Genomic DNA, 12406 nt, shown 5'->3' on the forward strand with positions numbered 1-12406 from the left:
TTGGCTTACTGCAACCTCTGCCTTCCGGGTTCAAGCGATTCTCCTGCCTCAGCCACCCGAGTAGCTGAGATTACAGGCATGCACCACCATGCCCAGCGAATTTTTGTATTTTTTAGTAGACAGGGCTTCACCATGTTTGCCAGGCTGGTCTTGAACTCCTGAACTCAAGTGATCCTCCCACCTGGGCCTCCCAAGGTGCTGGGATTACAGGCGTGAGCCACCATGCCTGGCCACCTCATGGACTTCTTATGAAAATCAAATGAGTTTGTGCATCGTAAGCACTTAATTAATGGTAATAATACTAATACTTGTCAAGCGCTTTCTCTGCCGTGCACAGGTAATGTGAGAGGTGAAGGGGAGGGGCAGAGGCGTCATTGAGGCTCTCAGCACTCTGCCTGGCTGTAAGAACAGCTCCCTTAGCAGAAAAAGCAGGAGGCAATCACTAATTTCTGCCTCTCTTGCTTCTGCCCTCTCCTCCCTCCATCCGCAGTAGAATCCTAACAGCATTCCAGAGGCAAGGTTCCTGACAGCAAAAATGGTTCTGGTTTCATGCCCACTGTGTAGAGAACATTCGTAAACTCTGCCAGTGGCTTGTTTGAATGCACTCCTCACTTAGACTAATGCTTTTCTCAGAAACTAGAAATCGTTTTTTTTTTCTCATTAATTTACATTGGAACTACTCGGGGGATCTTTATCTTTATTTCTGATCTGTAAATTAGCATTGAGCCTCTCTGAGCCCTCATCTCAAATCTCATTTAAGGTCTTATTAACAAATACTGAGATGTATTAGGGCTTTCTATGTAAATGAATCCTGAACTTGATCCTTTTGAGATTTGGGCAGTTGGTCTTATATTTCTTGATAGGTTTAGGTTCAGATGTTCCTGTGTTGGATTTACTAGACAAATAAGACAAGGATCCCAGAGGAGCTGGCTCTGTTTTGGTTCCCCAACGGGTTGTGTGTGTGAATCTCTGGGGGTACTTATTGAAAGGCAGGGCCGGGCATGGTGGCTCATGCATGTAATCCTAGTATTTTGGGAGGCAGAGGCCAGTGGATTGCTTGAGGTCAGGAGTTCAAGACCAGCCTGCCCAGCATGGTGAAACCCCATCTCTAATAAAATTACAAAAATTAGCCAGGCATGGTGGCATGCACCTGTAATCCCAGCTACTCAGGAGGCTGAGGCAAGAGAATTGCTTGAACCCGGGAGGTGGAGGTTGCAGTGAGCCAAGATTGCACCACTGCACTCCAGCCTGGGTGACAGAGTGAGACTCCGCTTAAAAAAAAAAAAAAGAGAAAGAAAAAGAAAGACCCTTGGGTCCCAATTCCAGAGCTAATGCATCAGTATCTCTGGTAATGTGGTGTCCAAGTCATCTTGATTGAAGAGCCCCTGTTGATTCTGATGCAAAGAAGCATTTGAGCATCACTGGGCTGGATTACTCTTGCCTATCTCTTGGTCCTTCCTCCTTTCAGCTGTGCCTCCTTTGCAGGTTCTTTGGGGTCCTTGCAAATTTGAGATGCCCTAGGGACCTTACAGAGAATTTTCCACCACCCTTCTGGAGAGCTGAGTCCACTTCTATCATCAGCAACCTTCCCCATGCAGCCTGAAAAACACCTGAAAAGATTGTTTTGAGTGGAGAGCATGAAAGAAAGAAAAAATATGAATTATAGCTATCATCCACAATATTAAGATACTAGAGAACTTCTTCAGCCAAATTAAAATGTGTAGAATGCCAATTTTAATTTCTTAGACCTTAGGCTAACCTCTGCATCAGATCATGGGACTCAGCCCACACTATCAATTGCATTTCAATATTTTTCTATTAGCCATCAAAACTTGATGTATCTTTGGCAAGTGACACTGTCAAAAAACAAACTTGGTGTCTCTGCCTTCCCCCAGGAGTATCACATGCTAACATTTGACCAATATTTTTGTGTTCTGTCCGATTGCTTTGAGATCCCTGTCATTTTCTCTTTCTGACAGCCTTAATAAGAATGTGCCTATTTTCGTGTGTACTATTGCCTATCCCACCGTTCCTTGTCCCCTGCACATCTTTGAGCCTTGTTACCGCCTGATGATTCGTAGATGCATTGAGACAGGCACGAGACAGTTTGGCATGTGCCTTGGAGATCCTGTCAAAGGGTAAGTGAGGAGCCATGCGAGCAAAGGGAGGTTGTGTAATGAGGGATTTCTGTTTTACTTTGGGGTACTCCCAGGAGACAGGGAGGCCTAGCTCATGAGGTTTAGCCAACTGAAGAATATGAGCATTTGTAAGGATCATTGTCCCTTTGGTGGTTAGTTTACCATGTGAGAGGCTGTCTATTTAAAGAACCCTAGAATTAATATTTGGTTAAACAGGTGGTATATGTTATAAAACTTGTAAGAATGTGGGCCTTGGAGTCAAACTGCCTGCGTTCATTATCTAGTTGCAGCCTTGGAGCAAGTTTGAGTTTGAGCAAGCTATTTAACCTTTCTGTATCCCAGTTTCCTTATTTGTAAAGTGGGTACAATAATAGTACCTACCTCATTGGGTTTGCTTGGAAGATTGGTGAGTTAATAATGTACATAAAATGCTGAGCACAGTTCCTGGCTTCCTTAGTCCATTTTGTGCTACTATAACAGAATGCCACAGACTAATAATTTATGAACAATCAAAATTTATTTCTCATGGTTCTGGAGGCTGGGAAGTCCAAGGTCAAGGTGCTGGCATCTGGCAAGGGCCTTCTTCCTTTATCACAACATAGTGGAAGGGCATGGCAGAAGGGCAACAGAGAGAGAGAGAAAGAAGGGGGTCAAACTTGCCCTTTTATATTAATAACAACCCTACTCTACTTTCACCATATCAGCATTAATGCATTCATGAGGGTGGAGGCCTAATCACCTCTTAAATGTCCCACCTCTTAATAATGTTACAATAGCAATTAAATTTCAAAATGTGTTGTAGAGGAGGCAAACATTCAAACCATAGCACTGGCACAGCACATAGTATGTGCTCAATAAATGGTAGCAGTTACACGAATACATTACGAATTTTTTTTCTTCACACAGGCACTGCCTGTTGTGTAATTGAAGCTGTAACCCAGGGACAGGAAAATAGGCAGAAGTCCCTTGAGCCACAGCATGGGGCTACAGAAATGGCTGGGTGCCAGCCCAGGGAAACAGAACTCATCAAGGATTTAGTCTCTCGACTCCATTCTCAATAAACAGGTTTGCAGAATATGGCTGCATCCTAGAGATCAGAAATGTTCGATTCTTTGCTGATGGCCGCTCAGTGGTTGACAGCATAGGCAAGAGGCGCTTCAGGGTGCTCCATCAGAGCCAGCGGGATGGCTACAACACAGCCGACATTGAATACATTGAAGACCAAAAGGTAAGGGTGGCCAGTGCCAAGAATCCCAAAGCCAGGCTATCCTTGTAACTTGATACACAAAGATAGTTGTGAAAGGATTTCTCAGAACCCTTGAGGGCCTTGGGATTTCACACCAAATTGCTGCAGCAACATTGAATGCTGCTGGATTGCTGTCCAGTTGCACTATGGCAGTGAGGGCGCCTACTGTCCTGGCTCTGCTTAGCTGCTGAGTTGCATTCATGCATAGGAAATGCTATCCTAGATCAACCCTGGGGCTCATTCAGCTTGGGAGTTAAGTCTCTGCCAAAGATTGCAAGGAATAGATCTGGGGTGGGTCTATACATATATATTTTATCTATCGATTTATGTATATTTTAAACTTTTTTCTTTTGAGACAATTATAGATCCACACATGCATTTGTATTTTAAAGTACGTAACCTGGCTAAGAGCCCTTCCCAATAATCCATCATCCCATAAGGCAGAAAGATGACACATCTAGTTAATCCTTGGTTTTCTGAGGTAATGGGTGGAAGAAGAGGTAAATAATCCTATATTCATTTATATTTACATTTGTTACATAGTAGATTAATAAATATCTGATGACTGAGTAAATGTGTTTGACCAAGATAGTTACATGCTGAGACTGACATACTCCTGTGTCTTTTCCAGCAAGTAATGAGAAAACAGATGTAAAAATGAAAAGGGCAAAGGCATGGACCAGCATAACCTGGTTTAACCACATGCCTCCACTCAGGCCGGTTTGAATCTCTGGTTTTCTGCATGTTTTGCTGTTTCAGCTAATCTACCCAGCTGAACCTTTCTCCTTCCTCCATGGTCAGCAGTATCTACACACTGTCCAGCACTTGACTAAGGGGCATTTCACATCAAGCAAAGGAGAAAGCTGAATGGGTGAGCCTTCCCATAGGAAGGCAGGATGGATGCTCAAAGCGAATCAGGTGTCAAAAGTGACTCTGGGAATGATGGAGAGGGTACAGAATGTTTCACTTCCACTTTGATACTTTCAGGTTCAGGGAGAGGATTGTGCTGAGCTCATGGGATTACATAACTGTGTCTATCAGCAAGCGTCATTGTGGTTTCATTCGCTCAAATTATCCCTAAAGAATCGGATACTCAATCACTTTGGTCCCATGCCGGAGAAAGACGCCGATCCTCAGGTATAGAAAAATGTCTATTTTTAAACGGGTTGTCCCACTAGAAGAGAGTGCCTAGTGTTTGTGATTAGATGGGTATGTCGCTGCCATTCAGCACATCGAATGCAGAGAGGAAGATGGATTTAATTTGGTGTTGTTTGGCTGCACAGTGAGCGTCATGAGTAAGACCAAAAAGATCCCAAGTTAGAATTGGGGTAACTAAAGTAAAGCAGTAGGAACTTGGATCCAAGGCAGGTTTTGAGAACTAAGTAAGATAAGAGAATGGGAACATAGATATCACCAACAGAAGAACCTTCCATGGGAGTCCAGATTCACACCATGGTAATGTTAGGGTGACAAGTTACATGCAAAGGCCAGGACTTAAGAGAAGGGTATCCTGGGAGCTGAGACCAAAAGCTGCTGCTTTCAGGTAACTTCATAACCCTCTCCCTCATTGCTTTGGGAACTAGGGGATAGGGCCAGCTACCCTTATAAGATTACAACTGCAAGACCACAAAAACTTTTCGTGCCTCGGTCTATCTATGCTTCGCCCTGCAAGTCTAGACCCTTGCTATTGTCCTCACCAGGGCTGAACAGCTCTGTTCATCATTAAATACTGTTAGTTGAGTTATACTAGACAGTAGTTTGTTAGGTTCTACTGATCAGTGTTCTTCCTGGGGGATAGGCCTATTTGCAAGATCAAGCTGCAGATCAGAAGCTCTCTAGGAGAGTGGAGATGGTTAAGTTTCACTAAGCTTTGCTTGCCTGGAATAAATCAGGGAATACTGTCTTTCTAGGATAAGGCTGGAGATATCCTAACCACATATTTCCTCACCACCATCTCTTCCTGTGCTCCAAGCTGGCTCTCCTACATTGATTCTTTACTTATGCTCATCCCCAACTCTGTCACAAAAGAAAAATCTCAATATGCATATTCTGACCAAAAGTCTGGTCCTGCTTACCTCACTAGCAGTATGACCTTGGGAAGATTCCTTTCCCTTTCTCAACTTTTGTCCCATCTCTGACATGAGGAGGGTTCTAAAGCCCCCTCTTCCTCTTGCATTCTGAGGTTCTAAGACACCAGTCTGTTCCCTAAATGAAATGTCTTGCTTTCCTCAGACCACAAAGGTGGCTTCTTTCCCCCCCCCATGCAAAGGCATCATGAGTTTTCAAGGGAGAAAGGCCAGTTAGTGCTTCCTGTGACCCAGCTCCTGGCTCTGGGCCACGATGAGTCAGGACTGCAGCATATACCTCTGAGCAAACTCACGATCAAGCTTAATGGTCCCCTTCACCTTCCGGGAAGCGTTCTCCCTTAGGCAAAAGATACAGATCAGCAATGGTAACGGGAAAACACAGATGCTACAGTGTGATTCATAAAGGCTAATGACAGAGAAAGTTGAAATCTTGGGTTTCACTTCCTTTTTTCTTAGTTCTGTTATTATGTTGCTTTGGCAGCAGCAGCACCAGCAAAAAAGAAAAACCCAAACCCATCCCAGTTTGCTCCAGTCAATGCTGCAGCCCCAGTGGTCCCACAAATAAGCATGTTCTGTCAGGAGGATGTTTCTTAGAAACTGCCACAAGTGTTAATACCAGCTTAAATATCTTTGTTGGTGATCCTTGGAAAGAAAGTTCAGAACATCAGTCTAATATTCAGAACTGATCATAGGAGGGAGAGCATATTGCCAGCTTCAGGGAGGGACAAAAAAGAATGCAAATGAAGCTAGAGGCACAAAGAAGCAAAGAAGGCAGTGAGATTTGGTGACGATCAGAGGAACCAATTTGGAGCCAAATAATTTCAGGTGTAGGCACTTTGACCAGAATGGTTCTCTATAGTCCTAAAACCAAACTTGTGAAAGTTGTGGGCAGAAAGCTCGTTTTAGGCTTAGAAGGAAATAAGTACCCAATGTCTAAAATATGTGCCAGGGAAGCTGCTTTGGGGAAGGATTTATGTGGAATGGGAAAGCTCTTTATTAAAAGGAAATCTAGGGGCAGAATATATTTCTTTCTTTCTTTCTTTCTTTCTTTTTTTTTTTTTTGAGACGGAGTCTTGCTCTGTCGCCCAGGCTGGAGTGCAGTGGCATATCTCAGCTCACTGCAAGCTCCGCCTCCCAGGTTCACGCCACTCTCCTGCCTCAGCCTCCGGAGTAGCTGGGACTACAGAAGCCCGCCACCGCGCCCGGCTAATTTTTTGTATTTTTAGTAGAGATGGGGTTTCATCGTGTTAGCCAGGATGGTCTCGATCTCCTGACCTCGTGATCCACCCGCCGGCCTCCCAAAGTGCTGGGATTACAGGCGTGAGCCACTGTGCCCGGCCCTGGGGCAGAATATATTTCTAATGTGAATGTTTTCTAATTGGAATTTTTGCAAAGTGAGGTTGTGATTCTTTGGGACTGTAAATCATAGCCTTTGGTTTCAGGGGAGAAGAGAGCTATGGCCCTGTATAGTGATATGGTATACATGGACTATTGCCTTCAGCCACATCAAGGAAATGAGGGGACTTAAAAGACATGCAAAGGTCAAGGGGTCATGGGAATCGAAGGCCTGAATGTTAAATGCATCAGTCCAAAGGACCTCAACAGAATATTAGAAGTGGAAGAGACTACGTAGTAGATACCAGCTTGTAAAATCACATTGACTAGGAGGCATGGTGTATCTGTTAGGATACTGGTTGGTTTGCTTTAACAAGAAACAAAAATGACTGGAGCTTAAACAAGATGGAGGGGCTAAGTCTTGGACAGTTAGGGCAGCTCTATTCCACAAGAGCATTCAGGCACCCAGGCTCCTTCATCACAAAACTCTACCATCCTTAAAATGTCTCCCTCATCCTCTTGATTGAGAAAGGCTGATCCTCACCACGTCCATGTTCTAGCTAGGGGAAAGGGAGAGAAAGAGGAAGGCAGAGGGCATATGCTTCTTTCCCAGAGCATGACCAAGAGGTTACACATATCACTTCCCTTTACATCTCATTAGCCAGAACTTTGTCTCATGGCCTCACCTAGCTGCAAGGGAAGCTGAGAAATGCAGTCTTTTTTCTGGGTGGCTATATGCCCTGCTAAAATAAGGGGGAAAATAGATATAGGGTCAATTAGCAATCTGCCACATGGAGTTGTTCTACCTGGGGTCTTTACCTTGAGCATTTGGAACTCTGCAGACTGATGTTCTTGGATGGGAATAGGATGACTCCATTGTGTTTCTCTGTTGCAGATGAACCCGAATGGCCCAGCCTGGTGCTGGTGGATGTTAGCAGTTCTTCCCTTGGAAAGCCGAGCTCAGCTCCCCTTCCTAGCAATGAGGTCCTTAAAGGACAGACTGAATGGTATTCGACGAGTCCTGGCCTTCATATCCCGAAACTAAAACTAGTGAGTGGATTGCCGAAGAGGAGCTCCCACCTTCCCCACTGCCGTCGGGGGGAGTCTTCTTGTAAATATATCTAATTGCAATAATATCTTAACAGAAGGGGGTGTCAAACAGAGGCATCAGCCTGCTGTTGATCACAGAGAGAAATTGAGTAGAAAGACCAAAAGAATGTGACCTATTTGAAACTTTCTGTCTTAAGATGCTTCTTGACATGCTGCATAACTACATAAACAGCAGAGGTGTTTAAGAGCCCAGAAAAACATAATTTGATTTTAACATTAAAATTTCCAAAAGTTTAAAATGGTTTTGCTTTAATATTCTTTCTTTCATAGATCAATGACTGTGTGGTTGAAATGTGAAAACAAAGATACTAATAATGTTGCTGTATAATTTCACTGACTTGAGGTCTCATTCCAAATGGTTCAGGATAAATAGAGCATTGTGTAAAATAATGTTCATACTTCTGTTTTAATAATTTATTTTTTGCACTACTGTATCCTTTTTTCTACATGTATGTTTGTAACTATTTAAGCGTACATTGCTGAAAAGTCCATTGCTTTATTTATTGATGTGGTTTACCATGTACCTAGGGGGAAATAACAATACTAGAAGTGTGCAGTTTTTGCTTTTATCTTTTTTTTACTACAATGACACTAGTTCTTAGACCATTTCTGTATCTATCCAAATGGATGCTTAAAAGAAGTTCAGAATGATGCTAAGATCATCTGTCTTCAGAGTCCACTTTTTTTTTTTCAGTTTGAACTAAACAATATAAAATACTTAAGGGATTTGGCCTAGATTATGGTATATGCCAAGGTAAAGTAAAATAATTCATTTTCTGTGTGTAATACAGAACAAAGCTGAAAGAATTATTTTTATTATAGGCATTTACTTCAGCAATCTAATTGTACGTGTATCTAATTTTTCCCCAGTGCAGTTAGGAATCGGATTTTAGGCAGGATCATAATTAACTCTTCAGAGGAAATGGTGTTCAGTTTAGCACATCACAGTCATGCCCAACTAGCCTCCATAACCCACCTCTCCCCGGGGTTCTGAGGATCAAGACCTGGACAGAAACACTTGATAAGGACTTTTTATTATTAAAAATGTAAATAAGACAAATAGAGTAGAACCCTATAGAAATCTTTTTAAAGGAACCAGATGGCCGGGCACGGTGGCTCATGCCTGTAATCCCAGCACTTTGGGAGGCCGAGGCAGGCGGATCACTTGAGGTCAGGAGTTCGAGAGCAGCCTAACTAACATGATGAAACCCTGTCTCTACTAAAAATGGATACAAAATTAGCCAGGCTTGGTGGTGTATGCCTGTAATCCCAGCTACTTGGGAGGCTGAGGCAGGAGAATCACATGAACCTGGGAGATGGAGGTTGCAGTGAGCCGAGATTGCACCACTGCACTCCAGCCTGGACAACGAGCAAACCTGCGTCTCAAAAAAAAAAAGAAACCAGATAATCTATTATTTTACCTAAGTACTGCCTTTGCTTCTAGTTGCATGGGTGAAATATTTCAATGTATGGGGAGAATATAGGGTGAGGAGTAAGAGTAAGCCCTGATTTAGCTTGCTTAGTGCTAGTTTGAGTCCTTCAGTGGCAGGACAGCCTGTAAAGTACCACGAGTACGGGAGTGTTATAATGGCAGAGTGAAACGATTAGAGCAGGGAGGAAGTGAATTGTGCCATTAGTACCTTCATGCAAATTATACCATGTGATTTTGGACAGTGAATGATTTTTGCATCATTCATTCACAGCCCATCACTCTGTTAAGGTGAGAGTGTAATTCTTACTTCTCCCATCACCACCTGTAGCTAGAAACAGGAAAGGGAGAATGAGATGATCCAGACAACATAAAAAAGATGCATGTAAGCAGAAACCAGATGGTCTTTTCTGCACTCACTTAATGGACATTATGTTGCCAGAGTGTTGTGTTTATCAGATTTGATGTTTGGAGCTAGTCTGGGCAGGTGAAGAACAGAAATAGGCGGAAGTATAGGCATTATTTCTGCGCAAGCAAACTCCACAAAGCTCAGGGAGCAGAAAAGACTCCCCCTCCCACCTGGTTCCCAGACCATGTGGTCATAACACAATCCTAATAGTTTCTTGTTATCTAGTGTAAATGCAACAAAGAAAAAGGCCCTAAGCTTCTCTACTTATTAGATATATTATTTTTGGCAATTGATTTAACTTTTGCCAACCCTCAGTTTTCTAATCTATGAAATGATAGTGATAAGTTCTGCATATAGGGTTGTTACGAAAATTAAATGAGATAACGTGTAAATCAATTAGCACAGTGTCTCACACCTAGAATGCATTCAAGAAATAATAGCTACTATTAGATTAGTCATAGTTATAGAATATCATCAAGGGCCTACATTTGTATAAAACACTGCCTTTACACACAATATCCACTTGAAACCCCTTTAAACTTAGTTGGGGGAATACATACCACTGATTTTTGGACCCATAATTTGATGATTTACAGATAATTCTTTTGGGAATTAAATGTGTGTGAAAGTGAAATAACTGGAGAACAAATGAGGGTCAGAGATAGGAATCAATCCTATACCAGAAATTTTTTTCCTGCTTCAATAAGGGCTAGAAGGTAGTGCCCTATGTAGGTCTAGGATTTCTTCCTTCCTTCCTTCCTTCCTTCCTTTCTTTTTCTTTCGTTCCCTCCCTCCCTCTCTCTTTCCCTCCCTTCCTTCCTTCCTTCCTTTCTTTTTCCTTTCCTTTCCTTTCTTTCTTTTGTGTGTGTGTGTGTGTGCGAGTCTGAGTCTCACTCTGTCACCCAGGCTGGAGTGCAGTGGCTCGATCTCAGTTCACTGCAACCTCCGCCTCCCAGGTTCAAGTGATTCCCTTGTCTCAGCCCCCCAAGTAGCTGGGATTACAGGCATGCACCACCACGCCTGGCTAATTTTTGTAGTTTTAGTAGAGATGGGGTTTCACCATGTTGGTCAGGCTAGTCTCGAACTCCTGACCTCAGGTGATCCATCTGCCTGGGCCTCCCAAAGTGCTGGGATTACGGGCGTGGGTGTGAGCCACCGCACCCAGCCTAGGATTTCTGATAGAATGGAAGCCTTAAGTTCTAGCTCCATTAGAATAATCAACTTTTCACTCCCTGTTCTCCAAAATGTATTGAGAACCTTACCCATCCCAGATGATGAGAGTTTACAATCTGTGACTTCTGTTCTTAGTTGATAGTATTTCTTTATGTTGCCCAAAGTAACAGATTCAACAAAAAATGTACTGAGATCCCCATGTACCAGGTACTGAGCCAAGTGATCTCACATACCTGAGCTCATTACATCATTTATTTCTCATACCAACCCTGCGAGAGCAGTTATTATCCCCATATTATGAATGAGAAAACTGAGCCTCCACTATGTTAAATATTTTGTCTAGTTGCAAGGCAGGATGCAAGGCTAAGCTTTGGCTTTCTTTGGGATGTACCTTAACGAGGTAATCAATTGGTCTTGACCATTTTTACACTGGGAAATTGGTTTTGCTGCACAGCTTGGGAATGAAGGGTATACAGAAGAAAGACATAAGGCTAAATCTAGGCCAGAAAAATAAGACTTCCCCCACAGTAGATAGTGCCACTTATTTAGTTAGTTTTTCTGTCTATCATGACTGACCCAGTCTTTGCCTAGTAGGTTATATTTTGTATGTATGTATGTATGTATGTATGTATGTCTTTGTGTGTGTATGTGTGTGTGTATGTGTGTGTGTATATATATATACACTAGGTAGCAAGCAGACATCATATCTTTCTGCTTTGTACTGTACTACTGCTGCTAGCAAATAACCAGCAAAATGTAGAAAATGAAAAACCAATTTTCTGTAGACAACTTGGAGAAAAGAGTGCCTGCCCCTGACTTAGCGGGGCAGAGAATGACAATTTTTAAAGTTTGCCTTTTCTGAAGGTTGCTTTTAGCCCAGTGCTGCCTCAGCAGCAAGGGGCAAGCTGAGTCATTGCGCATGTGGCGCTTCCAGCTCTACCTGTGGAGCTGGCCTGGGCTCAGATAATCCCCTGTGACTGGCCATTGGAGCGGTGGAGCTCCTGAGGCTAGTTCACAGCACCCAGAGGTCTCTTACAGTCAACAGATTGCATACTGTTGACAGACTGCAATCCGTCTGTGTTCCCCACACCAACTCCATTTCCAAGATGGGAATTTTATTCAGGAACTCATTTTTGAGTTCCCAACATGTTGACTTCGCATCCATTTCTGCTCACCAAGGCAGAACCATAGCAGTGGTGTGTGACAAAGATGCAAATGGAGGGCAGCCCAAACAATGGAAAAGAGGAGATTTTCAGCCCATTCTTGGGGCTAAGTGAGGTTTTGATTTATGGTAGAAGACAGTTCTAAAAAGCAGCTGGCAGCATGGGCTTCAATTTGTGGCCCTTCTGAGTTCAAACAGAAGGAAGGAAAAGGAGCCACATAAAGTGTACACATTCAATTCATCTTAGAATGATAGCTCCCACCTTATTACACTGTACAACTATTTAATAATCTGGGTTACACACATCCAGAGGTGAA

The 12406-nt window shown here is 43.0% G+C and overlaps 1 protein-coding gene across 5 annotated transcripts in view; it reads left to right on the forward strand.

The window, feature by feature from the left end:
• Nucleotides 1–9301, forward strand: part of LONRF3 (LON peptidase N-terminal domain and ring finger 3) — a 44577-nt gene extending 35276 nt beyond the window's left edge. For 4 of the 5 annotated variants that reach the window (XM_001135253.6, XM_009439559.4, XM_529131.7 and 1 more), the window contains 4 exons: nt 1980–2138; nt 3204–3366; nt 4372–4521; nt 7702–9301. In XM_001135253.6, the coding sequence (XP_001135253.1) occupies nt 1980–2138; nt 3204–3366; nt 4372–4521; nt 7702–7851 (622 nt within the window). In that variant the 3' untranslated portion in view covers nt 7852–9301. Of the gene's footprint in view, nt 1–1979; nt 2139–3044; nt 3151–3203; nt 3367–4371; nt 4522–7701 lie in introns of those variants that run through there. The other variant, XM_009439562.4, reaches the window with a different exon arrangement.
• The last annotated feature ends 3105 nt before the right edge of the window (nt 9302–12406 follow it).

The sequence above is a fragment of the Pan troglodytes genome, chromosome X (genome assembly GCF_028858775.2).
Source record: "Pan troglodytes isolate AG18354 chromosome X, NHGRI_mPanTro3-v2.0_pri, whole genome shotgun sequence".
In the NCBI taxonomy this organism is placed as follows: Eukaryota; Metazoa; Chordata; class Mammalia; order Primates; family Hominidae; genus Pan; species Pan troglodytes.